Raw genomic sequence first — 24,262 nt, 5'->3', positions numbered from 1 at the left:
CCGTGAGCCCCACCCAAGGCTCGCGCTGAAAAGGTGGGCTCCCGGCGCGGGCGCATGCGCGCTGTGGGCGCTGGAGCGGGACAGCTGGCGCCGGCAGCAACCCAGGGACCTGAGGCGGCGGCCGCGGCGGCCCAGAGCAAGCTGCGCTGCAGGTGTTGGGCCGGGCGGGACGGTGGTATGGGCTTGGGTCGTGCCAGACTCGGGGCTTCTCCAGGAGGAAGGAAGAAATGGGGGAGAGGTTCGGAGACGGGCTCTTGAGAAGAGGGGGAGGCTGAGAGTGGGGAGCACTAAGGTAGGTTGGGGGACGTGGAGTGGAGGCCCCGTTAAAAAGGAGAGGTTTGGGGGCAAAGAGCTGGGTTGGGGGCCCACCTGGGAAAGCCGCCAGCCCCTTGCCCTAGACGGTAGACGCAGTCACTTGGCTCCCTGCATGGTAGTGAGCTCGCTGTTCCTGGCATTAAATGGGGATAAGCAGGGTGTGTAAATGGGATGCTTGTGGTGGCGAGATCTAATGGCCTCTGAGGCCCGTCAAATCACTTGGAGTGTGAGCGGCATAGAATACATTCATGCCCTGCACAGCAAGGAAAAAGAAGAAACCACCCAGGCGTTAGTCTTACAGAGAGACCATTCCCTCTCGACTGTCTTGTGACTGATACTGAGACCATAAGTGTCTTTGATTAAAGGACAGGGAGGGAGTGGCTCTGCAGACATTCCCCTACCCCCATCTGAGTTCATCAGAAAGTTGAAGTCTGCTCTTTTCTTAGGGAACCGCCTCCCCGGAACAGAAGGAGCCTTGGCTGCCGACGGACCCTTCCTCACTTTTGGAAATGGCGGGTGAAATCACAGAGACCGGGGAGCTCTATTCTCCCTACGTGAGTTTTGCTTCCAGAGACTGTTTTGCCCACATCAGTGCCCTTCGCTTCTAGAGAAGCACACTGCCTCATGTGGACTGTACTTGTGAGCCCAGCGGCTTTTATAGCCAGGGTCTGGGAACCTTATTCTGCAGCAGCCATGTTGAACATATTAGGAGAGTCAGGTTTGTTCACTCTTTACATGTTGATCACAGAGTGGTCAGGAAAAGAAAACTGACTTGCTAGCTCTTTATATTTATCTGAGGGCTGCTACCCCTTCCAACCTGCGCTCCCAGTTCAAATGGACAGAGGCTGACAGATGCTGACCCTGGGTTTTGCTCCTCTCAGCAGTTTGAAACCACTTTGCTTCTTAGCTGAATTTTAAGTTGCACAACTTTTATAGTCTTGGATGGCGTAAGAGGCAGAGAAAGCTTGCAGAGACCTCCAGTTGCAGTTTGGTGGAGTCTGTAATTGGGACAATTAGAATGATTGATTTCTCACCGTCTTGGGTCTTTATTACACCCCCAAACCCCCACCGCTCACACACACACTCAGTTTATCTTCGTTTTGTAATATAAGGTGGGTCATGGTTACATCACGGAGGCCTCTGGATAAGTCGCTGGAGGACTGGAATAAGCAAGTGATTGATTCATGCTGCTACCAGGTATTCTGGGGAAAGGCAGCACTGCCTTAAGTAGCAAGACCCCTCTTTCTAGAAAGTTCCTAACCTTAAATGGCTGCCTTGCTTTGCACCTGCTTTTCTAGCCTGGGGAATCCCTGCTCTGTTTCTGCCAGCTTCACAGAACTCTGGAGCTGTGGTATGGTGGATAGGGAAGCACCTCTGAGAACAGCAGGCAAAAACCCTTCCTCACACCGGGGTCTTCCTGCCGGGTCTAGGTCTGAGTCTGGGTCTTCCTGCTTCGTGGGTAACACCAAGGGAGCTCCTTCCACTCAGTGATTAATCAGGGGCATCTTCCTTGAACCTTGCAATGAGTCACATAATGTCCTTCTCATTTGTGGAATGGTGTGACAGCCCACAGCCTCCTCTTGGTATCAGCATTGTCCACAACTGTCCGTAAGAGTCATTACGGTTCCTGCTTCATCTTACAACATCTGTAAGCTTAGAGATGAGGAAATGAGTTATTTTTATAACTGAGTGTTGGGAAGGAAAATCTTTGACATGCCCACTTTTCTTGTGCCTCCAGCTGTTCAGTGATCATTTCACACGTCAGCCTGTGCCCACGGGAAGTGGGGCAGTGAGACCTAAAAGCCTCAGCACGTTCTGCTTTTTAAATTTCTTTTTTCCATTTCCAATGTGTTTGGTTTGTTTCGAGGGCTGTGTTTGAGAGCCTCCTCTGGGCATTTGCCGTACAGCTGCTTGTATTCTCTTATCCTGCTAGTGAAGAGAGAGGTGGGGAGAGCTGAGGATGAGGTGACATTAACCAGGAGTTAGTGGTCAGGGTTTGAGCAGGGAACATACCTTCTGCCTGAGGTTTCCTCAACTCTGCCATCCTGGGAGAATGGTTCTTGATCCCTTGTGAGACCACGAGAAGGGTGTGGGGTGCACCATCCATGGAGCCCAGAGAGGCTGAGGAATGGACTTTACTACCCATGCTGTTTTGAATTCCTCTGCTCAGCACAACATAGGCAGAACCTTCTCCGGTGCCTTGGGAGACCGTGATGCTGAGCGCTTAGTTCCTGAAGGTGCGTCAGCTGGTAACTTGGTCATTGTCAACACAAAGCCTCTCCCTACCTCTTTGTTGCCCTTTGTGAATTCTTTTCCCCTCGTGGGTGTCAGGGGTGTTTGCCTAGCCTGCGTTATTCTGCATAAAATATTTGTAATGGGCAGCCGAGCCTCTGCAGGGGACTCGGATAGCAAACCCTCCCGGGGAAAGTGCTGGACACACGAGCATGGTTCAGGCCTGTGTGTCGCCCTTAAGTGATCTCAGATCTGGTATGTATGTTTCCCTATTCATGGGGCCATTGGAGAGATCATGCCATCAGAACAGAGGAAGAAGGGGATGACCACCTACAAAAGGGTGGCTCCTTGGACCGCCTTCTGCTGGCCGGTCTGGCTGAAGATCGTTGCTGTTGTTCTCAAAAGAAAAGGCACTTGTTTCACAGCCTGAAACCCTAGTCATTGCTTCGGCATCTCTGCTGCCTTCTATTTCCTTTGATAGCTGTCCTTGAGGAAGCCATTGAAAGATGCCCGTGACCCCAGCCTCATGCACACCTGTGGGTGAGGCCACTGACCCGGAGGTGAGGCCGCAGGAGCGCCACACTGCACTCCCTAGAACACAGGAGGGGTGGGTCAGCCATCCCAAGGGACAGGGAGTGTGTCTTCTCCAGATCAGCCACAGAGGAAGAGTTGAGAAAGGAAGGAATTTCAGTTTGCACAGGCCTTCTTTATCAAGACCGCAGTAGGGCTCTGCTCCTTGGCTTTTGGTCACACTTCCCGGGAGGCTGTCCCACAGAACTGTCACCTAACCAGCAGAAGAGAGCCCCTCCTCCCCTTCCTCCTGCCCTACAACTACCTTCCATCTGGCCTGTGGCTCAGCTCAGATTTGCCTCCTGTCTCATGCTCTGCTCTTTGTGATTGGTCCTTACCCATCACCTTCACTGAAGGTAAAGAGGGTTTAACTCTTGCCAGGAAGGTGGGGAAGTCATACATTATCCTACAGGGTTCCCCACAGCCCCAGAGTACTTGCTTCGGAACTAAAAAAAAAAATTGCAGCAACCCAAGTCAAATGTGATTCCCCACTTCTGCTCCTAACTGCCAACAGCTTATCCCTAATTGACTTCTTTGTCAAGTTCTTAAAGGGTTTTTTTCACTGAGATTTATTTGAAGCTTCCGTTGGGAATATTTTTATTTCATTGTGCCTTTATCAGCAGTGGTTCTCAGCTGGTGGCAGTCTTGCCTCCCAGGGGACATTTGGCAATGTCTGGAGACCTTTTTGATTGTCACACCGCAGGAGCAAGGTTAGGGGTGGGGGGTACTGGAATCTAATGGGTAGAGGCCAAGGATGCAGCTAAATATCCTACAGAACAGGCCCCACAATGAAGAACGATCTGGCCTCAAAGGTCAGTAATGCTCAGGCTGAGAAACCCTGCTTGACGACAGACCCTTGACTTTTACATCCCAAGACCTTCAGGTGTCCCTGAATTCACACGTGCCTCTCGTACTGCTTCATTCCCCCCAGGAGACTTTTGGCCAAAAATCGTCACTTTCTTAGGCCTCTCTGCTTTCTCTTTCCTTTCATTCTGAGATCCATCACCAGGGCCATTTTCTATAGAGAAGTAAGGGTCTAACCTTCATAAGTGTTACAAAAGCAGTGGTGCAGAGAACGAAGCTACAGGGAGATCAGGCTGGGGTCATCGACTGGAGCCTGGTCTTGTAGTGCCCTGCTCACCACCCTTCAGAACGTCGAACTCCCTGTCCCCGTGCACCGGGCCGGCTTGCTGTGCTTCAGCCACGCTGGTTCAGGGCCCCTGGAACATCCTCCTCTCTCACCGTAGGCCTTCCTTCCTGGCAGTCTCTTCCCTGGCCCTTTGCCTGGGCGGCTCCTGCTCATTCGGCGTGAATGTCACCACGAGGCCTTCCTTGAGTACCTCTCTTGGAAGGGCTTCTCCTTTATTCTCTGTCATGGTACCCTGGTTCCTTCCTTCGTGATACTTTGCCAATGCATCATGGTGATCATTGTTTGTTTTCTTTCTTGTCTCTCTCCTCCTGCTTAAGGTCAAGGGCCTTGTCCATCTTGCTCGCTGTTACCGCCCCCTCCCCCCCAACTCTGAGCACAGGGCCAGGACCATGGAAGGCTCTTGGTAGTTGTTGAATAAGTGAGCGAATGAGCAGAACTGGGGTGAGTTATTACCCATCCTCGCCCTCGGATACACTAGGCTCAGAGTGCCGGTGATTGGGATGGAACCCAACAAAAGTCAGAATTAGTCCGTAGACGTTCACATTTGTGAAAAGTCAGCACTGGGGACTTCGGAAGGCCAGCTGTCACCCTCACATGTGTTCTCATAACACCACCCCCAGCCAGGACTCCCCGCAGGGGATCCACATCATGGTAGTGTGATCCAATCAAGAGCTCCAAGAAGATGCTCAAACCTGTTTTAATCCTTCTGGGATCTGTCTATGGGGTCAGAATGAGATTGTGATGTTTAAAACGGCCGTCAAGCTTATGGTAGAGAGAACCCAAGCCAGCTCCATTGAGGATTCCCGTCTTGAGGTCCCTGGGGCACCCCGAGAAATGCAGAGAAAAGTGAGACACAGGCCGAGGCCACAACAAGCCTCAGGTTTAATAACGGGGGAAGAAAACCACATCAACGTCAAAATCCCAAACTAGGGCATAAGAAGTGTTCTTGATCCAGGGCTTTGAGACTCAGGAGGGCTTCATGGTGGAGGCAGCACTTGAATGGGCCCAAAATGGTGGGTGGGAGTTGAGGGGCTGATCAGGAGGCTCCAGAGGGCTTGGTGCCCAGTGCCAAGTGTAAGTGGACTCTGGGCAGAGCCGTTTCCTCCCTACGAGATGCCCTCCCGTTTGTCTAGCACTCAGATCAATCAGCACCTGCCCAGAAGCCTGTTCCTTCCTAATCACTGCCCAGCCCCTCCTGCCTGCCTGTCAAGGGCCCCAAAATGGTAGTTGATGTTCCCCATCTCTATTTTAAAGATCTGACTGAGCGTGGGAGAAAGGGTCCTAATTTGTGTGTCTGATTAAAGATGCAGCATACGGTTATCTTAGAAAAAAATTTAAATATAGATAAGCGCATGTTTCTAAGGCAGGGGAAGTGAAAATGAGAGATGGACAGGTGTTTCCAGAGATGTAGTGTTTTGGCTTTTGTTTTTAATGATGAGAAACAAGTGGTAAAACAAACTGTAAGTCAACCAACTTTATGGGGTACAGGGAGACCAGTTAGGAACCTACATCATCGTCCAGGCCAGAACTGATTGATCTGAATTGCAAATGGAATGGGAGCCAGAGGTGCCCACAAAAGAGTCTTCAGAAATAAAACCACTAGCACGGGGATACGGAGGGCAGGGAGGGAGGCTGCGGCCACGCTGGGATGTCCAGGTGGAGGTGACTAGCAGGGAGTTGGATTTGAGGTCTGCAGAAAGGCTGGTACTAAGAGAAATACAGTCCCCTTTTGTCCCGCTGGGATAGTTAAAGCCACAGGATTGAATGACGTTGCTGAGGAGAAGCTATGTAGAGAGAAAAGGTGGGGGGCGCGAAGCTAATTAATTTCTGGGCTCGACTGTGGCTTCTTTTGGTTCCAGGTCGGACTGGTGTACATGTTTAACCTCATCGTGGGCACCGGTGCACTCACCATGCCCAAGGCCTTTGCCACCGCCGGGTGGCTTGTCAGCCTGGTCCTGCTGGTGTTCCTGGGCTTCATGAGGTGAGAGCCTGTCAACACGGGGGCTGGGAGCTGGGGGGAGGGGGCAGAGCTAGGGGAGCCCACGTGGGAAGCCCGAGCATCTCTTCATCGGTCTGAGGAAGACATCTGTCGCAAGCCAGTCCTAACCAGGTGGCCCAGAGCGAGGAAAGGCGACACAGAGCTCTCAGTGTCTCGTGCGATGGAGCCATTGCCAAACCCCGATCAGTTAAAAGCTCGGGCCTCCGGTTAGGCTCCGAAGTGGCTCCCGTGGCGCTCACCTGTTTATTCCCTGGCTGGTTTACCTCCCCCTTTATGTCCTTAATGTTACCATCAATGTGCGTTCACGGAGAAAGCTCCACCCAGCCACAGAAAGAATCTAGTGTTTAAGGTGATCGAGGAAATCAGTTAGGATTTTAGAGTTTGTGTAAGATAAGTGGCAGAGTCGGCCATAAACACCCAGGTGCACACATAATCAGGTGTTACTCTCCCCTGGCTTTGTGCCTTGTGGCAAATAGGCCGCGCCCTCCCCAGCCTTCAGGGGCACCTGCTCCTTCAGGCAGGTGTGTGGGATCCACCTGGGCTCCACCAGCCGGTACCTCTATGGGAGCCGCTCCTCAGGGATTTCACGGGCAGGTTTGATTTTGTTTAGCAAACACCCCAGGCTAGTAAGAGATTTCAGACTAAGCATTTCCCACCCACCTCAACTCCAACCAAGGTAGGAGTCAGCAAGCTGCCAAAAAGAAGTGGGAAGGAGCACCCGAGACCACCGCCAACAGGTTTCTCCTTTGGGGTTTAGCTCCGCTGAACGAAGTTACCTGCCCTGGCAGACTCGCCTCTCCTGTGGAGAGACAGACAGTAGGCAGTGAAGACAGTGAAGTGCAGAGTAAGTGACAAGGTGATGAGTCCCATGGGGAAAGTACAGCGGGGTGAGGGGGTCAGGAGAGTGGGGTGATGGCAGCTGGAAGTAGGTGGTCCCTGGCCTTGGAGGGCAGCAGATTAGAAGGAGCAAGGAGTGGGTACCACTGGAAGCATGAAACAGAATTTAGTAGTTGAAGGGAATTAAGAGCTAGAAGAGGCTGCATGGGATAGGAAAATGCCCATGTGTTTCAGAGCTCGCACATTTTCTTCTGGGGAGTTTTGTGGCCCATCCTTGGAGTACTGTTGGCTCATTACATCCTGCAATCCCTGGCAGCCAAGAGCCCTAGAAGTCCTTGTCCTTCCTTGACTCCACTGTCCCCTTCAAAGGACCTTCAGCACAGGCAGCCACCTGAACGGGAAGTGATTACTGGGGGCCCCCAGGTAGGGGCCGCCGTGCCCCGTCCCTGCTCAACCCATTTATGTTTGAACATGATCAATGAGTTGGCTTTGTGCAGCCATGAGAAGCCTTTTGATGCCTTAATTAAGATTGATTTTAGTTTTACTTCCAAAAAGAAAGGAAAATCTAAAGCCCTTAAAATGGTCACTTAGGCAAGATAATGAGAAACCGCACTAGGAGTTGCTGAGGCGGCTGGAATGGGACTTTCTCAGAGCTGGTTGTCCCACCCCCTCCACAGAGCCGGAGCAGGTGTGAGTTAAGGATGTGAGTTAATTCCTGTCCCACCCAGCCACCTGCCTGCTAGGCTGAGCAGCCAGCCTGCAGCAGGTGACAGCACCCAGGGGCTCCAGGTCAAGACAGGAGGCAGAGCTGTGCCGACCTCCAGAAAGAGGGAGATGAATGTCCCACCCCTGGTCCTTCCAGCAGGGATGGAATCTTTCCTCAGGTGTGCTCAGCAGGAAGGCGGCCCTCCCCCATACCATCTGCTAAAGAGAAAATTCCCAGCATCACCCAGGTCTCCTCCACTTCTTTAAGAAAAGATGATTTTTCACTCTAATCTGATTTCTCAGCGAACATCTGGTGCCATCTCCCAATCTCCCTTTTGATTCTGCTATAAAGATGCAGGTTTATTTTAACATTAGCTGGATTATTAGGAAAGTAAAAGTACTGTCCCAGAAAGGGGCAGAGGCAGATTCTGGACAAGTGTCCTTTTCAGTTATCCACGCCTATGCTCCACCCATTTGTGTATGTCACTGGGGTTTGACCACTTGGCCAGCAAGGAGAGGGAAGAGCTGCTTGCTGCCCTTCCCAGAAGCTTTGGGAGGGCGCCCTTGGGAATCAGCCTCCTCCTCCCCACTCAGAGCATCACATAGCATCTGTCCTCCCATCTCTCCCACCTCTGCCCCCCAACAGGCCCCTTCTGGGGTGCAGTACCTCACTGCCCCCGCATCACCTCTCCCATGCATTGGAAATACATTCTAAATACGGACAGAGATGCCAGGGCGAGCACGCAGGGCGTCACGTATGCGCACACACTTTTTTTTTTATCAGGTCAGACACATCTCTTGAGTTCCCATCCCTTCCTCAGAAAAGAGAGTGCTTCAGGCTTGTTGGTTGGGTCAGGTTTAAATGGCTTTTCCTTTTATTTTGTACTTCCTCCAACCTCCTACCTGCCTTTGGCAATTAACACACAGCCTTCTGTGCAGCTTTGTGACTACCACGTTTGTGGTGGAGGCCATGGCAGCAGCCAATGCTCAGCTCCACTGGAAGAGGATGGAAAACCACCAGGTATGTCTGTAACCCCTGGCCCCGGGCAGTGCCCCCTTGCAGTCAGATACCCAAGTGGGGTTCTCAGCAGCCAGTCCTTTCCCTTCCATTGCGTGGAGGGATCCTGTCCATAACGCTGCTCCAAGACCTTGGCCCAGAGCTGAAGTTATCAGCCACATCAGCTTCCAGAACAGATGCAGCCTCTGTTCTTTTAATGCCCCCTCATGGGTCCCTCCTATCCCCGACCTTGAGCTGGCTCAGTCATTCTGAACCTGTGTTCCCAGGAACTGGCTGCAGCTTCCTCCTCTGAGTACGTCTGCACCTTCTAGTGTGACGGCGTGGAAGTACTGAAAGCTTCCTAATCAGATACCTTCTAGAAAGAAATAACAAAGCCTCTCCATTATTCTCGGGGGTTTCTGTAGAGTTACATAGTCCTTCTTTTTCCCTTGTTCCCATCCTTCTCCCCATCCCACCCCCTCCCAGGAGGAGGAAGACGACGACTCCTCCACAGCCTCCGACAGTGATGTTCTTGTCCAGGACAACTACGAGCGGGCGGAGAAACGGCCAATCCTGTCTGTGCGTAAGTCTTGGGATTCTGGGCTGGCCCGTGCTTCCCTCTGGTCCGCAGCGTTCCCCTTCCTCTTGGAGAGGGCCCAGGGAATCTCCCTACAGAGACCCTCTGGCATTTCCCGCCTGAGGGTTGATTCTTATGAAGGCACCAGGAACAGTACAACAGAGCACCCTCTGCCGGCTTTGCCACTGACGTCTGCAGCTTGGGGGGTCCCTTAACCTCCACTCCTGGTACACGCTGAAAGTGCAAGGAAATGTAGAGTCTCTGTTTCTCTCCTTCCTTTCATCCCAACACACACATACGTACACATACACACGCGCGCGCGCACACGTATACACAGTCCAGATGAACTAGGGCTTAACTTTCCCTCTTCCCAGACAGTGAGCGTTCCTGGGATCCCTTTCTATAGATGTTTTTAAATGATTCAAGCAAGAAGCATTAGGAAAAGTTTTTTCAAGAGTTTGAAACCATTGGGACTTCGTCATTCTGGAGGAGTCAGTGAGCTCAGCAGCTCCTTCTAGGAGCTTTTTGTGTGAAAAAACCACTTCCCTTCTTTTCCTCTTGGCTCCACAGAGAGACGTGGATCTCCGAACCTTTTTGAGATCACAGACCGGGTGGAAATGGGACAGATGGCCTCCATGTTCTTCAATAAAGGTAGGAGTTCTTTTTCCGGGTGGGCTGAGGGCACAGCCGGTACCTCCCTGCAGGCAGGGGTTCCACCTGGAGTAGGGACAGGGCAGGCGATGGGGAGGAGCAGATTCTCCGCCTACGCCCAGTGTATCTGAGAAGCCACGTTGCTGAGAGGCCTGAGCTGTTTCAAGGTGTTTTCTCCGAATCCCCCCCACCCCCCCACCCCGATCATCAGTGTTTAGGAATGACAGAGCAGCTACTTAGCAACTACAGCTCGTGGAGGCTGAGAATCCTAAGCAGCTTTCCAACAACAGGAGCCAGTGGAGGCGGCTGGTAGTTCTGTGCCTCTTGCTTAATTGCTTCTGACTTGGCTCCCTTTTTTCTGGACTGTTCTGTCTAGGACAACACAGAGCTACCACCTTGTGACTGGTCGGGTACACGGTGTGGACACATGTCTTCCCCATGGCCAGCAGAGGGCGCTAGCAGCACGCGCACAGGGCTGCTGTCTGGAATCTGAGCATCTAGTCCTGACCTCTCCACACTCTCCACCTGCTGCTTGGTGGGATAGGGCTACTGCCCAGCTCAGGCACTGCAATGTTGGTCGTTCCAGCAACATCTTATACCTCCATTCAAAATCTCTTTCTTTTGGAAGATGAGCTATTTAAGGGTTTCGTTTTTTTTAAACGCCCAAATCTTCATGGAGAGTCAGACACATCTCAGGAAATCCTTGTCCTTGCTGTTGTCTTGGAAGATTTTCTGCCCCTTTGAGTCACATCCCTGGCATCTACCCACTAGTTGTCAGTAGCATCTTCAAAGCCCCTGTTTGCAAATGGGGGCGTGTCCGCTGGTTGTTTCCAGTCTTGCATGTGGCTAAGCTAAGTTAGAGCCGAGGGAGATTATAGAAACGAGAATCTAGAAGCTTCTCCGCAGCTGCTTCGGACATTCGGAGCGTTCCCTTTACCACCAGTGGTGCGATGTTTTGTCCGCTGGAGGTTCCCTGGGGCTCTGCTCCCGTCCTCCCACCGGACCAGCCTCACTGAGGGGGGTCTCAGAATTTACCGACTCCGGATTGATTGTGTGCAGCCCACTTCCGTGCTTGTCCTTCGTTCCGTTTCTATCTCTCCCCATTTCGTTAGACTCTGATAAGAGAGGCAGACAGTTCCTCCTGGCCACTGCTCAGTCTCCTCCCAAATGCAAGCTTCGGAAAACAGAATGCACACTGGAGAGGGGACACAGACCTTTCAGACCTTCCTAATTTTCGTGTCTCACAGTCCACCCTGATTTCTTTAAGAATTCTAGGAGCTTGTGCTTTTGTTTTGTCTCTCTGTTCCCCAAATGGACTAGACTCCTAGTTTACCCACATGTGATAGAAAATAAATCCGTACGAGAGTAGCTCAGACTTAGAGGCCGCCTTCCTCTCACCTGCTGCAGGGGCTCTCGAGCTTGGCCCTGTTGCTGTTCGGCTGGTCCATTCCTCGTTGTGGGGCCTGTCCTGTGTGTTGTCGGATGCTGAGTCGCATCCCCAGCCTCTGCCCACTAGTTGTCAGTAGCACCTGCCAGTCATGACCATCAAAAAATGTCCTGAGATGTTGCCCAGTGTCCCTGGTAGGGGCTGGGGGGTAAAATCGCCCCCAGTTGAAACCACTGTTCGATTCCCTGATTCTGAAGACTGTCCCCTTCACGTTTGGAAGGGCTGCCCATCACTCCACACAAGAGCCCCCCCCTTGAGGTCCAGACTCAGTCCTTATAATTAGAAATGCCAGCCCAAGTCATTGCTGTCCTCCTGGAAGTTCATTGATCCTCCCACTTTGTGTCTAGTAATGAAATTTATTGATCAGGGAGGGCCAATGGCAGTTTATAAACAGCTGACATGAGTCCCTGGGCAGGCAGAGGAAAGGCTGGGAATGGGGAGGGGCGATGCCTCCCTACAGGAGCCTTGAGTAAGAGCAGAAAGACAAGCGGGGGCGGGGGCTGGACGCAGAACCTGGGTGTGAGCGGCAGTGACCCCAGGGGCCACTGAGCTTGGACACTGACACTCTGAGGCCCTCCAGGGTTCTTTCAAGAGCTGTATCTTTCACCTGGAGTCTTTTTCACCTAGACTCCTAGGAACTGAGCTGACCTCAAACAGCGCAGGAGGAATGTGTCCCTGGCTTCCCCTCCCCCCACCCCCGGACCTGGAGGCTCTTCTGAGCCACCGGGATTAGAAGGGAGCTGTCACTTCATTTTCCTTTCTGTTCTCAGAGACTTCAGCAGCTTGAGACTGGTGATGCCAAAAACAAGTGGTCGGTCTGAATGGGAGTTTGAGACTGGGTGTCTAGGGCCACGACCCTGAGGTCATAGGGCCTGGGTGCTTTTTTCCAGAGCTCTTACACCTGGTCTTGGTAGCCGGGATCACATATGGAATTTAGTGCAGGAAGAATTCTTCTCACTGTACTGGATTGGGGGCGCTCAGGGACTTGCCAGAGTCAGGAAACAAGGCCTGTGGGATTAAAACCAAAGTCTGTGTCTCCAACTCCTAGTCCAGGCCCCCCTGGAGGGAGAGGGGACCAGGGTTTGCCTCTGCAGAGGGAGCTTCCATGTCTTTCATCTTCCAAAGTCAGCACCCTCCCCTGCAAAAGCTTCTCATAAGAAGAGACATGAGCACCCACTCCTGCCGCTCCCTCTCCCCAGCACACCGTTGGTGCTTGGTGACGGGCCAGATTCAGAATGAGGCACTTAGTCTTTGGAAATCAAGGGCTTTTTACCCTCTTGAGTTCAGTTTCCGAAGCCGGGCCATTTCCTGCTACCGTCCTGCTTTTCAGCAGTAGCAGTCTGGTCTCAGAGCCCTGTGTCTGGCTGCGGAGGGACCCCTGGCCCAGGTGAGCACCAGGGTTCAGGCTTCTGACTCAGGCCCCCCCCCCTCCTCCCTTGGGCAGCCTGTCCTAACCATGAGGCCACCTCTGGTTCCTCCCTGGCCAGTCCGTGCCCTGCGCTCACGCTGCACCTGGATTCAGAACCTCTCTGGTCCTCCCAGCCTCACTCAGCCCCCTCTCCAGGTGAAAGTCAAGAGCAGATGTGTGTCCTGCCAGCATCACCATGAAGGCAGCCAGCATGAGAAACAGGCCTTGGGGTGGTTTTCCCACTCTGCTCGGAGAGCAGAAAGCCGTGGACGAGGCAGAGAGGTAGTTGTCAACAGAGAATGCGTCTCCCTAGGGCTCCCTGACTGATGACTTTGTTGCTTTCAGTGGGGGTCAACCTGTTCTATTTCTGCATCATCATTTACCTGTATGGGGACCTGGCCATCTATGCTGCCGCCGTGCCCTTCTCCCTCATGCAAGTGACCTGGTGAGTGTCCCCCTGGCCCCCACGGGAGCTGCAGCCCCTTGGCCTCCTCCGCAGTCGGGGCAGAGTTCTCAGGGTAGAAGCCCAACACCAAGCGAATCCACCAGCATCCGCAGAATGTAGGTGTCCGAGGCCCTTTTCTGCACGTGCCATATCAGAGACACTCCTCACCACTGTCCCCATCCCTGTCCTGTTGGGAAGGAGACTGGGATTCCCGCCAGGGGCTCCTGAGTCGCTGGGAAATAGTGCAGCAGGAATAAGGTGCCTGCGTCAGAGACAGGAATACGTGGCTGGTGGAGTCAGATCGCTGGACCTGAAGCCGCAGTGGGGGTCGTAGAGATTCAGTGGTTGCCACTAATTAACAACGGCACGTTCTGTCTGCTTCCAGCCAAGCAGGGAGGCCCACCCTGAGCCATTGTTCTCTCTACCAGCAGCGCCATGGGCAACGACTCCTGCGGCGTGGAGGCCGACACCAAGTACAACGACACGGACCGGTGCTGGGGGCCGCTGCGCCGAGTGGACGCCTACCGCATCTACCTGGTGAGTGGCCTGGGGGCCCGGGGCCCGTGAGCCACCCCCACTCTCTGGGAGACCTCTTTCCCCAGAGAGGAGGGTCTACACAGCCCTACACTCTGGCTCATTACTGGGGCCTTGGTCCCGGGCATAAAGTGTGTCATGTCACTACAACGCCAGCCCCAGAGTGTCCTGGCCACAAGGCCTCCATCATTCGCATGTGGTTTGGCATTGGCATTTGGGTCATTGCCAGTTACAGGGCCATAAACTCTCATAACTTAGCTCAAGGTTTGAGGGACACGCTTATCAAAGCGCTGTGAGAGTGCCAGAGCCTGTTTTCTAGAAACTCCCTGTTTTGACCTTTCTCCTGGCCAACCCTGGAGCACGAGGGCAATGCCGGGCTTCCCGGCTGGGCAGGCAGGACGGAGCCGTCTCACAGTCCACCCTGATTACAAAACTCTCTAGATCAGGATCAGCCCAGCCAGCTCCCTGTCTCCCCTGCTCCCTGCAGACAGGAGAGCACAGTGAATCTCCATGCTCGGTCTTGATTGCTTTGTGCCGTGGGGGCGGGGGGTGGGCTGGGGGTGAGATTGGAGCTGAGTAACAAGCCCGTAGGGTCTCAGGTAATGAGATGCAAAACCAGAGGTTGCGTCTCTGTCTGCCTGCTCTGTGGGCGCTTCCCTTTGGCTGGTGCAGTGTCTGTTCATGCTCTCTGCTGCAGCTTGGTCCTCCTCAGCCCTGAGACAGATTTGGGTGCATTAGGTGACACCCAGCTTGACACGGGGCCACTTAGCTGTTGTGGCACTGGAGGCAGGGCTGCCAGAGAGCCACCTTTCAGAGAGTCAGCCTCTCGACTTGATCATCCCCATCCTGGCAGAGGTCTCTGCTGCCCCGCCGGCTGTGTGATTCGGGTCTGAATTTGTTAACCCCAAGGAAGGCTGAATGGTTGTTCGCCTTCCTGGTCTCACCCTGTAGACCCACCCGGGAGCCCTGAGGCCCCAGCCCTGCGAGAGGTTTGTTTTCCTGTCTGCGTTTCTGGAGCAGTCGGATGGTCTGGGCTGCTCCTCTGCCCTCAGCTACGGCTGGGAATCTATATCTCAGAACCATATCTCAGCTCCCCCAGCCACAGGTCTGGTGGGACTTGGGTGGCAGGTTAATTTCCCCACTTCCCCAGCCTGGGGGGCGAGCAGAGAACCTAGCAGGGTGGCCAGGAGAGCAGAGGCCTGTTGGCCTCTTAGCATTTCAACAAACCGTGATTGATAAAATAGCAAAAGCATTAGTAAGCGTCAGGACCCATCTGGAGGTCTAACCTGCATGGCCGGGCAGAAGGAGCTGGTGGAGGAGAGGGTACAGGAGACGCAGGAGCATGTCCAAGACAGAGGGACAGCGGCAGAGCCCCTCCAGTGGGGTCTCTCCCAGGGAAGCTGCTGAAGCCTGTGCAGAACCACCCAGCACATCCCCCTGCCCACCAGCAAAACAGATACGGAGCACTGGGAAGATTGGCTGCTGTCATTTGCTTGGTGAATTATTTAGAAGAATTATTATTGCCTTGTTAAATTGTTCCTTCTCTTATTCCTATAAACCTTCCACATGATGGAAGCCTCCCGCCCTGAATCTCAATAACTCTCTGACCGAACAGAAGGAACCCTTCAGGAAAGCAGGCGGGCATTAATTACTGCCTCCATCTCTCAGATATTGCTCCTATAACTCATGAAGCTAATTGCCACCAGGCCCACAAAAGCTGCAAGAAGGGGGAAAGGGGACGAAGCAGGAACAGAGCCTGTTCTGTCTGGGTTGTGGGCACCCCCTCCCACCCCCTGGACGCTGCTGGAGGCTTCAGTTTGCTCAGAAAGTTTTCAGTTCAGATGCGCTCTTCTGCCTGGTTTAGAGAAGCTCAAGGCAGGTGGACCGTGGCCTTGTCTCAGAAGTTACTTTACCACTGATGAGGCATGTGCGTGTGGCTCTCAGGGCCCGTGGCTTCCTCCTGACCCTAAATACCGGGGACCTCCATCCTTCTGCCAGCCTCCCACTCTTAGTGAGCTGGAAGCAGCCAAGCGACTGAAGGAAGGGGTCAGCAAGCGTGGGTCTCCTTCCTTGTCCTGGGCACTCTGTTGCAGGTGGTAGCGGCATCTTCCCCTCCCACATCGGGCCTGCAGGGCTCACCTCTGTGTTCTCATGCCATCAGGTGGCTCCTTCAGGTCTTGGGGGAGAGCGTCGTCCCTTCCCCTCCCCCAGAGTTATTCATGTTCAGAAGATTGTCCACCCTCCCTAGAGATTCCCAGCGCACCTTTTTCTACCAGCTGTTTGCTGCCAGCCAGACTTTACCATGATGGTAGGAAAGGCAGCAAGTGGGCTGAAAGCATCCTTCCCACCCCAGGTACAGTCATCTCTTTGTCTCTGGTAAACAATGCACCTGTCCAGCCTGCATGTTTAAAAGGACCTCATAATAGCCACTTCTTCACTATTACAGGACAGTATGTTCTGGGGGACAAAGATGCAGGCTTTTACTTTATGGTTTAATTTTTAGAGAGTCCTCTGGAAGCAACCTCTTCTGTGTCTTCCCAGGAATGCTACTGAGTTGCACACACAGAATGAGAAAGAATGTGGGGGATATTAACTACCTCCAGAGGCCAGCCTGTGTGTCGCACCATCATTACTCACAAGAAGGGAGCTTTCTCTACCAGCAATACCAGTCACCTCCCTAAGCCCGTGACCTTAACAAATGGAAAACTCCTCCTCCCCTCCTGTGCCCTGCCACCTCTGTGACTGCCGCTGCAGCCAGTATGAGTCAGTTTCTCCCTCTCCCTCCTTGGGGGTATCTGCAGAGCAGGGCTCTGTGAGGTAGGGGTGGTCCCGTGAGTCTCACATGCTCCCCAGGGCACCCCAGCAAGATGCCACAGCTGGAGCCAGCAGTGACCTGGGCCCTATTTTGAGGACCCATAAGAATTAACATCAGAATCTGATTCTCAGAACCCACCCCCCAACCCTCTTGCTCCTTTGAAGGATCAAATGGGAAAGTGTTGATGCCCCAACTCTTTCAAACCAGCAACCTTGCCTCCAGGCTGCGAAACATCTTGGGATTCTTTCTGCAGAGCTTCTTTGGCTTTGGTAGGAAACAAAGTCAGAATTTAGCATTTCGTTTTCCTACACAGTGAGGAGTCAAGGGCCATTGGTGAAGTGGCAGGGTCGTATGTAAATGAGTTCCATGCAGGAATCAGACTGTCCCGCATGTCTGGGAAGCAGGATGTGTGTTGCTGTCCCCTCAAGTCAAGGGCACCGCCAAGCACTCTTGTTCCCCTTCCTCATTGCTGCAGGGCTGCCCAGCCTCATTCGCATCCCATACCCCGTGGCTGGTCATCGCCACCTCCTGAGAGTGTCAGAGGGAAACCCTGGAGGGACAGTGGGACTCCGAGTGCTGAAGGCTCCTCACTGTCCACGGGAGTAGCCTTCACCACGTACAGTTGGACAGATGTGGCCGGGGCACCAGCCGGCCAGAGCCGAGTGCGCAGATGGCAGAGTGGAGTTCATCCTGGCTGGAGACCCGGCCGCAAACTGGCGGCGTTGAATGGGGGGGCCCCCATGGGCTCATTGGGATAGAACAAGGTCGTCATGGCTTGCCATCCTGCGCTGAATGCGGGAGCCATGAGATCCACCTGGGTGACCCGAAAGAGAGGTGCAGCCTGCAGTTGCCCCAGAGGTGACCTCCCACCGTCTGCCGGACGGAGGGGCCTCTCCCTCCAGGCACCCCTTGGAGAAGCAGGCTGTGTGTTGGGGACTGTAGGGAGAGTTCTTCCTTCCAGACTCTCTTCCTGGAGGAGTAGGTCCATCTGATTCAGACTCAGGTTAGCCCTGAATGGTCCGTGCGGGCCTTCACCGAGGGTCCTGGTTCTCTTTTCTCTGCCAGGAGGCTGTGTTTTCTGATTCCATCTTGGCTAAATCTTACACAGCAAAGCTTGCCTCTACCACTGGCAACAGTTCAAATAGCATGCAATCCCGTTTTTAAAACCAAGTGGTCTCTTGCTAGAACAGTACTGTTCAAGGGAAAAACATCCTTTTTGTGGAGGGGCGGAGGTAGGGGTGGAGAAGAGAGTGGTGCACCCCGTGGCAGGTCTTTGACTGGTCTTCTCTGCTGTGTTGTTTGCATCAGTGTAGCGTGTTACCAGTTACTTTCTCATCTCTGATTGGGTCCTCACAGGCCACCAGTAAGGTCCGTGGCATCATCCCATTTTACAACAGAGAAAACTGAGACTTGGAGACTGCAACTTCCCCAGGGTCACTGAGCTGAGGCAGAGCTAAGAGCCAGGCCCTTCGGGCTCTCAGCAGGTCCTCTGACCCTGGTAACAGACCTCAGCTCGCAGGGTGGCCCTGCTGCCAGGCCGGGATAAGAGAGAGCAGGTCGCATCTGCTCATCAGTCCTTGGAGCTTGGCATTTGCAGAGGTTGGGGCAACACTGCCCAAGGATGGCGTCTGTTCAGTGATCCGTGTCTGCACATCCTGTCTGCTTGATTCATCTGCTGTCCTCCTGCCGCCCCTCGCTCCTAGGTCGTGAGGCGGACTTCTCCTGTCCACTCAAGTAGCGCTGGAACGCAGCGCGCCTTCCCAAGGACGTTCCCCTCCCCTGCCATGGTCGGTCTCTTTCTGTGTTCTTCCAACAGCAGCCACGGTGCCCTGGGGCTGTGGCATCTGCTAATAAGTGGGTCACCACTGCCATCACTTGAATATTTATTGTTACCAATTCTGGGACAGGAGGTGGCCCAGAGGCCTTCAGGACCAGTGAGGAGGGAAAGTTAGTGAGAAGCAACAAGTTTCAGCAGCAACGGTGACCTCAAGGGACCTGGGGACTCTTGGGGACACCTCCGGGCCACCACCCTGCTCCCCTAGGGCACAACTCCAGTAGGATATGGTGTGAATGCTGCCCCAGATTTGTACAATGTGGGCCACCTGGAAGGAAGCAGGGGCCATTGATGGATGGAGAGGGTGCCCTGGAGGGCTAGAGAGGAGCTGATGGGAACGGTCCGTCTTTACAGAGGAGTCTAACAGGTTGGCCCCATCTGCAAATGGGGAGCAGGCCCCTAAGGTCAGGAGACAGACCAGTGGCAGTTTCCCTTTTTAGGGAGACATAGCCCTCCTGTCTGACCCACCTGGGTCAGAGCACTTAGCCAACACCAGACTAGAATGAGCCAAGAAGAGGTTCCCAGCTGCCTGGGGCAGAGAGAGTGTTGCTTACAGGTTCTTACAGGATCTGGGGCCTCAAGGTGCCTCCCTCGTAGGATGGTGACTGTTTGGGGACCCACCAGGGCTACCGGGGAAGCCTGTCTTCTTTTCTTTCCTTCCTTCCTCCCCGATGTCAGCTCCTCACTCAGTTCTGGAGGCCCCAGAAAAGTCAGTTTCATTTTGTCTCACCCTCTTCTCCCCGCCAGCCCGTGGGAAGGGGTGGGTCACACTGGACGGCCCCTGCAGGTGCAGCGAGCAGAGAAGCTCTTCTGACCCAGGCCAGGCCCACCCTGATTTGGTGCTAATCTGAGGTCGTCCCCCACTCCTCCGAGCCCCAGGGAAGACTCGTGTCCCTGAGGGCAGGCCCCCCGCCACGTGCCAAACCCCTGCTTTCAGCCCATGATCCTGGCTCTCGAGGAAGAAAGAAATCCTGCCCCACGCCCCCAAAATGAGTGTACCCACTTCCCAGACAGGAGCTAATGCTGAGCGAGTTCTAACTTCAGTGACCAGCGCTCAGATTGAAAAGACTGACTTTAAAGGATTAGCTTGTCTCTTCTTTTTCAAGGAAATCAATAATACAGGGACAGGCCTGCATTTTTCTTTCTTTCTTTCCTTCTTTTTTTTTTTTTTTTTTTGCTAGGGAGCTGTCTGTATATCTCACCCAGGGAATGGCTTCTCGTGTTTGTTGTGCTTTTCCATCCCCTCTCCACCCAAGCCCTTTCTAAATGAAATTCAGATTACTCTGTCACTCACTCTGACACTGTGGCTTGTCTCTCGAGCTCCTGCCAAAGGACCCCCCCAGCCCGCCCTTCACATCCACGTCTGCTGGTGCCTGGGCACAGCCTCCAGTCCATCCCCAGCGCCAGCCCAGCTGCTGCCCAGCGTCGGCTCCGAATCAACCCTCTCTTTTCCGAGGAGACCTGGGTAGTACTCCTCCTTAAACCACAGTGACCCCTCCCTGGCCCCCAGTGCCTTTGAGTGTTTGGCCAGAGCTTCCTCCAGCTCAGTGAGAGGACTGTTGTTTTTATTTTTAATGCGGCTCTCCGGGACACGGTTTCTGTCTACTGGCGTTAAGCTCACCATCCATCACGCCCCACGTCCTGCCTCTGCCTCTGATGGCTGCTACCTGACACGCCAGCTTAGAGGACGGTGCTTACTCCCCTGTGCCGCCTGCCCCGGGCTCCCAGGAAAGATACCAGGTGACAGGAATCTGGATCACAAGGACAGTCCCCGCCACCCCCTCCTCGAGCCTTGGAAGCTGCCCACTGGGTGAGCCAGGGTCCTCTGGCCTTTATTTCGTCCTGCTGGGTGAAGGAAACTCAGTTCTAGCTCCTGAGCCGAGTGAACTGCCCAGACCCCCTTCTCAGGATGGCAGCTTGAGTGTCTCTCTGCCCTGTTAGAATGCCCCGCTACCCCGCCTCTCGTCTGGGAAGCAGTGAGTACATCCTTACAAATACAACTTGCCCGGGGCACAAGCGCTTTTCCCCCCAGGCACGTGGGCGACTGTCAGTTTGGCCTGTCTGGTTTCCCATCCTTTCTCCCGGTCCCTGTCCCCCAGTTCACCCAGGGAAGGATACTGAGATGGGGAAAGTTATCTGTGCGCCATAATACGGCCACCCCTGCCAGCGCACTCAGCTCGTAGGAAGCCCCATCATATGAAAATCCCGAAGTGTAAAACAAACTCGGGGGCTAATTATTTGTTACAAAACAATTCGTTACTTTACAGAAGGACTCACTGCAGGTCTCTCTTGAGTACTTAGTTTCCCTAGTGTGTTTAAAATGTTATCCTGTGAAAATTAAGTATTTATAAATAGAACACATAGAAGCCTTTCTCTTGTGTAAAGGAGGGCATCCGCGGGTTCATGTGCAGGGGGCAGTAATCCAAAGCCCAGTTCATGTAGAAACAGGCGGATGTGAGGTTGGCATGGACATCAGGGACGGACACACACACACACACACACACACACACACACACACACCCAAGCCCGGAAAGCTTCATAGAGCTGAAGTATACGCCCACGGCCCGCAGGCATGCACAGGCCAGCTTGGTTGGGAGGCTTCCAAATAGGTCTCCGTGGGGAGTGTTCATCCCTGCTGGGGACCTTCTGCACTGGGCTCTTTCAGGACCATTTTTATCCACACTTCACACTGATCTCAGGCAGACCCTGAGCTTGAGGCTTCTTTATTTGTGTGCAGTGCGATCAGGGATGAAAAGCTGGTGCTCCTTGCTTCACAAGCTCCCAGGAGCTGATCCTGGCCACTGACTGTGTGTGTGTGTGTGTGTGTGTGTGTGTGTGTGTGTGTGTGTGTGTGTGTGTGTGTGTGTGTGTGTGTGTGTGTGTGTGTGTGTGTGTGTGTGTGTGTGTGTTCTTAAAGAAATATCCTGATTGTTGATGTCAGTTCCCCACCCCGCCCTCTTTTTTCACGTTATTTCCCAAAAAGTGCAGGAAAAAGCTATAGTCTAAGAAATCCAGCAGCCTCTTAATTAGTAGTTTTAAGAATCATATGGAATGTTCTTAAATATTTTGAGCTAACTAGAACGGTGCCTGTATCTGCCGAGCCATGTTCCTCCTCCCACTCCGCCTCCTCCCACTCCGCCTCCTCCCGCTCCGCCGCCTTCCGCTCTGTCTCTCTCTGATGCTTTCATTCCGTAAATGGGTCTGTGGTACTCGCAACCGCCTTGCTGGCTTTTGTGAGGCTGGGCTGCCCCCTGAGTGATGCTTACTCTCTGTTACAGGGTGTCTGTTATAAGCAGAGTCCACTGTCTTTCTAAATAGTGCCCCAGGGCCCTGGCAGTAACTGTTTAATTAAATAAAACACTCATTCTAAAGTAATAACGGTGCTCCTCCGGGTGGCTGGTGTCCCAGCCCGCAGCGCTGGCCACACAAGCTTGTGCAGAGAATAAAAGGATCCTTGGGGACGTTCTCCAGCCCGCAGGCTGGCCCCAAGGAGAAAGCAGGAGCCAAGGAACCCCAGAGGGTTTGCAGCCAGCAGAGGGGTGTCTGGGACATGGGCATGATTAGGTGGAGCTGAACAATTAGGGTGCATCTTAATGATGGCACCTGACTAATCAGCACAAGCCTGGATGTTTCGCCAAGGGCCGGCCGCGGTGCACGTTAATAAGCCTTCGGGTGCAAAGCGAGGTACCGCAGAGGGCGTTGCTGAGCCAATGCTGTCTGAGGCTAGGAGGAAGGGTCCCAGCGCACCGCAGGGCGTGTCGAGTTGAGCTACAGGAAGAACTTCCTTTAGCCACAGATTGAGACGTTCTCTGGAAGCCCTGACAGGAAGAGGGGAGAGACTGCTGGGCTGGGTTGGGTGCTGACCAGGGCTGGAGGGCCCCTGGCGTGTGATATCCAAGGGGTTCTGGCAGCGTCCTCCTCCCCGCTGCAGGGAGGCCGTGCTCCCCGCGAGGGGTGAGGAACCGGCCCCGGGAACACTGCCCAGCCCTCCCCCTCCCCCGGGTCAGGATCAAGAGCCTCCATGGGGTCTGAGTGCTTGGTTGCCAGACCACTGGTGCTTATTAAAAATACAGATTGCTGGGTCTCACCCCAGGCCTTGTGTAGCAGTGTCTTAGGGCTGCAAGGCCCAGGAATCTACATTTTCAGCCAGCTCGGAGGGCGATGTTGTGTACCCTCCCTTTCGAGAAAGCCTGCTGGCCAGGCCCTTCCTGGGGACGCGTGGTCTTGCTGACACCTGCCTCCTAGGGAGGGGCCTGCTCAGGTGCCCCTGGAGGTGTGCTTCCCGAGCCGGCCAAGGAGGCAGCGCTCAGGGCCCTTCCGGGCCTCCTCTGGGAGAGACGGGCCCACAGCGCAGGTCTCCAGCCTGGCGTCACTAGTAACAGACAGAAGTTGATGCCGCAGGTGCTTCAGTGCAGACAGGGAACAGCTTCACTCCTACTCTGATCAGGCCGGTTTCAGACTCTGAGTGTCCCCAGGAGAAAAGGGGCTCCAGCAATAGCCCTTTGCCGGTGGCTGCTTTGTTACCTGTGATCAACAGGTTCCCTGCCGGGTCCCTGTGGTTGGTGCTTGTGGCTTTCTCTTGGCGCCCACGATGTGCCAGCCCCACAGAGAGGCCTCTCGCTCTGACCGTGGACTTAGGGAGGAAGCCGGGGGCTGGGGGGGTCGTTAGTGTGATTTCTTACACCCAGCTTGACAGAGCTTGTTAATCAGCCCGCTTGACATGCCGTCTCCCCTCCCTCCCCACCTCCAAGGTTACTCAGTGCCCAGGCAGAGAATCCTGCAGGGAAGGGGTGGAGCCAGCCAGGCCTGTATGGCTGCTCTCTGCAGGGCTCCCCTGTCCTGGGCACCTGACTTCCTTCCCTCCCTCCGCTCCAGCCCAGCGCAGAGCGTCCCTGCCACCACCACTCTCCCTGGCTCTCCCTGCGCAGAGTAGGATGAGGAGGGTCGGCGGGAGCATCTGCAGTGATCACCTGGCACCTCTCCTGGAGTGTCGCATGAGCACCAGGCAGTTGAGGTGACAGCGTGATGGCTCCGCCTCCTCGTTTCCCTGGGGCTGGGGCACCAGAAGCAGTCAGTTGGTTACTGGAGGCGCTAACAGCCCTGCGGATCCTGAGGTCCCTGGGGCTCATGCACCGCCCATCACCCTGAGTATCTGAACATCTTAATTCCTGACCGGGCCAGGTGGTTGGGGTGTGGGTGCTTTTTTCCAAGGGGGCTGAGGGGCAGTGGCCAGAGGCTCCCCACCCCCCGTTACTCACAATGCAGTCTACCATGCAGAGTGTCACCAGCCCTCCTGTTCCCCTCAGGTCCTTTTGTTCTGAGGACGTGTAAGGATCAGTTGATCCCTAGCCTGGCCCTGACAGCTGTTCCCCAGCCCCTGGTCACATGGCCAAGCAAGAATACCTCCAGCTTCCTCGTGTATGTGAGGGCTGCACACAAGGGCTGCTCCGTGAATGTCTGAAGGATCGAGACCCCTCGGGTGAGCCACAGCTGCTGGGTCTGTGGCCGAGCACCTGTGCGAGTCCCTTGGGCAGCCCTTCAGCCTGCTGACATCCAGGGCTCACGGCAGCTGGCAGCCCCCGCTCCAGTCAGAAAACCTCCTCTCCCAGAGGCGTGGGCCATCCTCTGCTCCTCACTGCCAGGACAAGCTGCCCCTCAGCAAGCAAGGACTTAGGGGCCCCGACTTTGGAGCTGAAGATAGCTGTCCCCATGCCAGGAGGTCGAGGACAGCTCATCACCCGTCTCT

General features: G+C 54.3%; 1 protein-coding gene across 2 annotated transcripts in view; it reads left to right on the top strand.

Annotated features, from left to right (window-relative positions):
* Positions 1-14: 14 nt before the first annotated feature.
* The window catches only part of TMEM104 (transmembrane protein 104), a 50,156-nt gene continuing 25,908 nt past the window's right edge, over positions 15-24,262 (top strand). The window contains exons 1-8 of one of the 2 annotated variants that reach the window (XM_031469024.2): positions 15-152; positions 762-869; positions 6,127-6,248; positions 8,748-8,829; positions 9,292-9,388; positions 9,953-10,033; positions 13,234-13,333; positions 13,765-13,870. In XM_031469024.2, coding sequence (XP_031324884.2) covers positions 825-869; positions 6,127-6,248; positions 8,748-8,829; positions 9,292-9,388; positions 9,953-10,033; positions 13,234-13,333; positions 13,765-13,870 — 633 coding nt within the window. In that variant the 5' untranslated portion in view covers positions 15-152; positions 762-824. Of the gene's footprint in view, positions 153-761; positions 870-6,126; positions 6,249-8,747; positions 8,830-9,291; positions 9,389-9,952; positions 10,034-13,233; positions 13,334-13,761; positions 13,871-24,262 lie in introns of both variants that reach the window. The other variant, XM_031469023.2, reaches the window with a different exon arrangement.

The sequence above is a fragment of the Camelus dromedarius genome, chromosome 16 (assembly GCF_036321535.1).
Source record: "Camelus dromedarius isolate mCamDro1 chromosome 16, mCamDro1.pat, whole genome shotgun sequence".
Taxonomy (NCBI): Eukaryota; Metazoa; Chordata; class Mammalia; order Artiodactyla; family Camelidae; genus Camelus; species Camelus dromedarius.
Note: the sequence above shows the minus strand (reverse complement) of the source record. Positions and strands in the feature narration are given on the sequence as shown.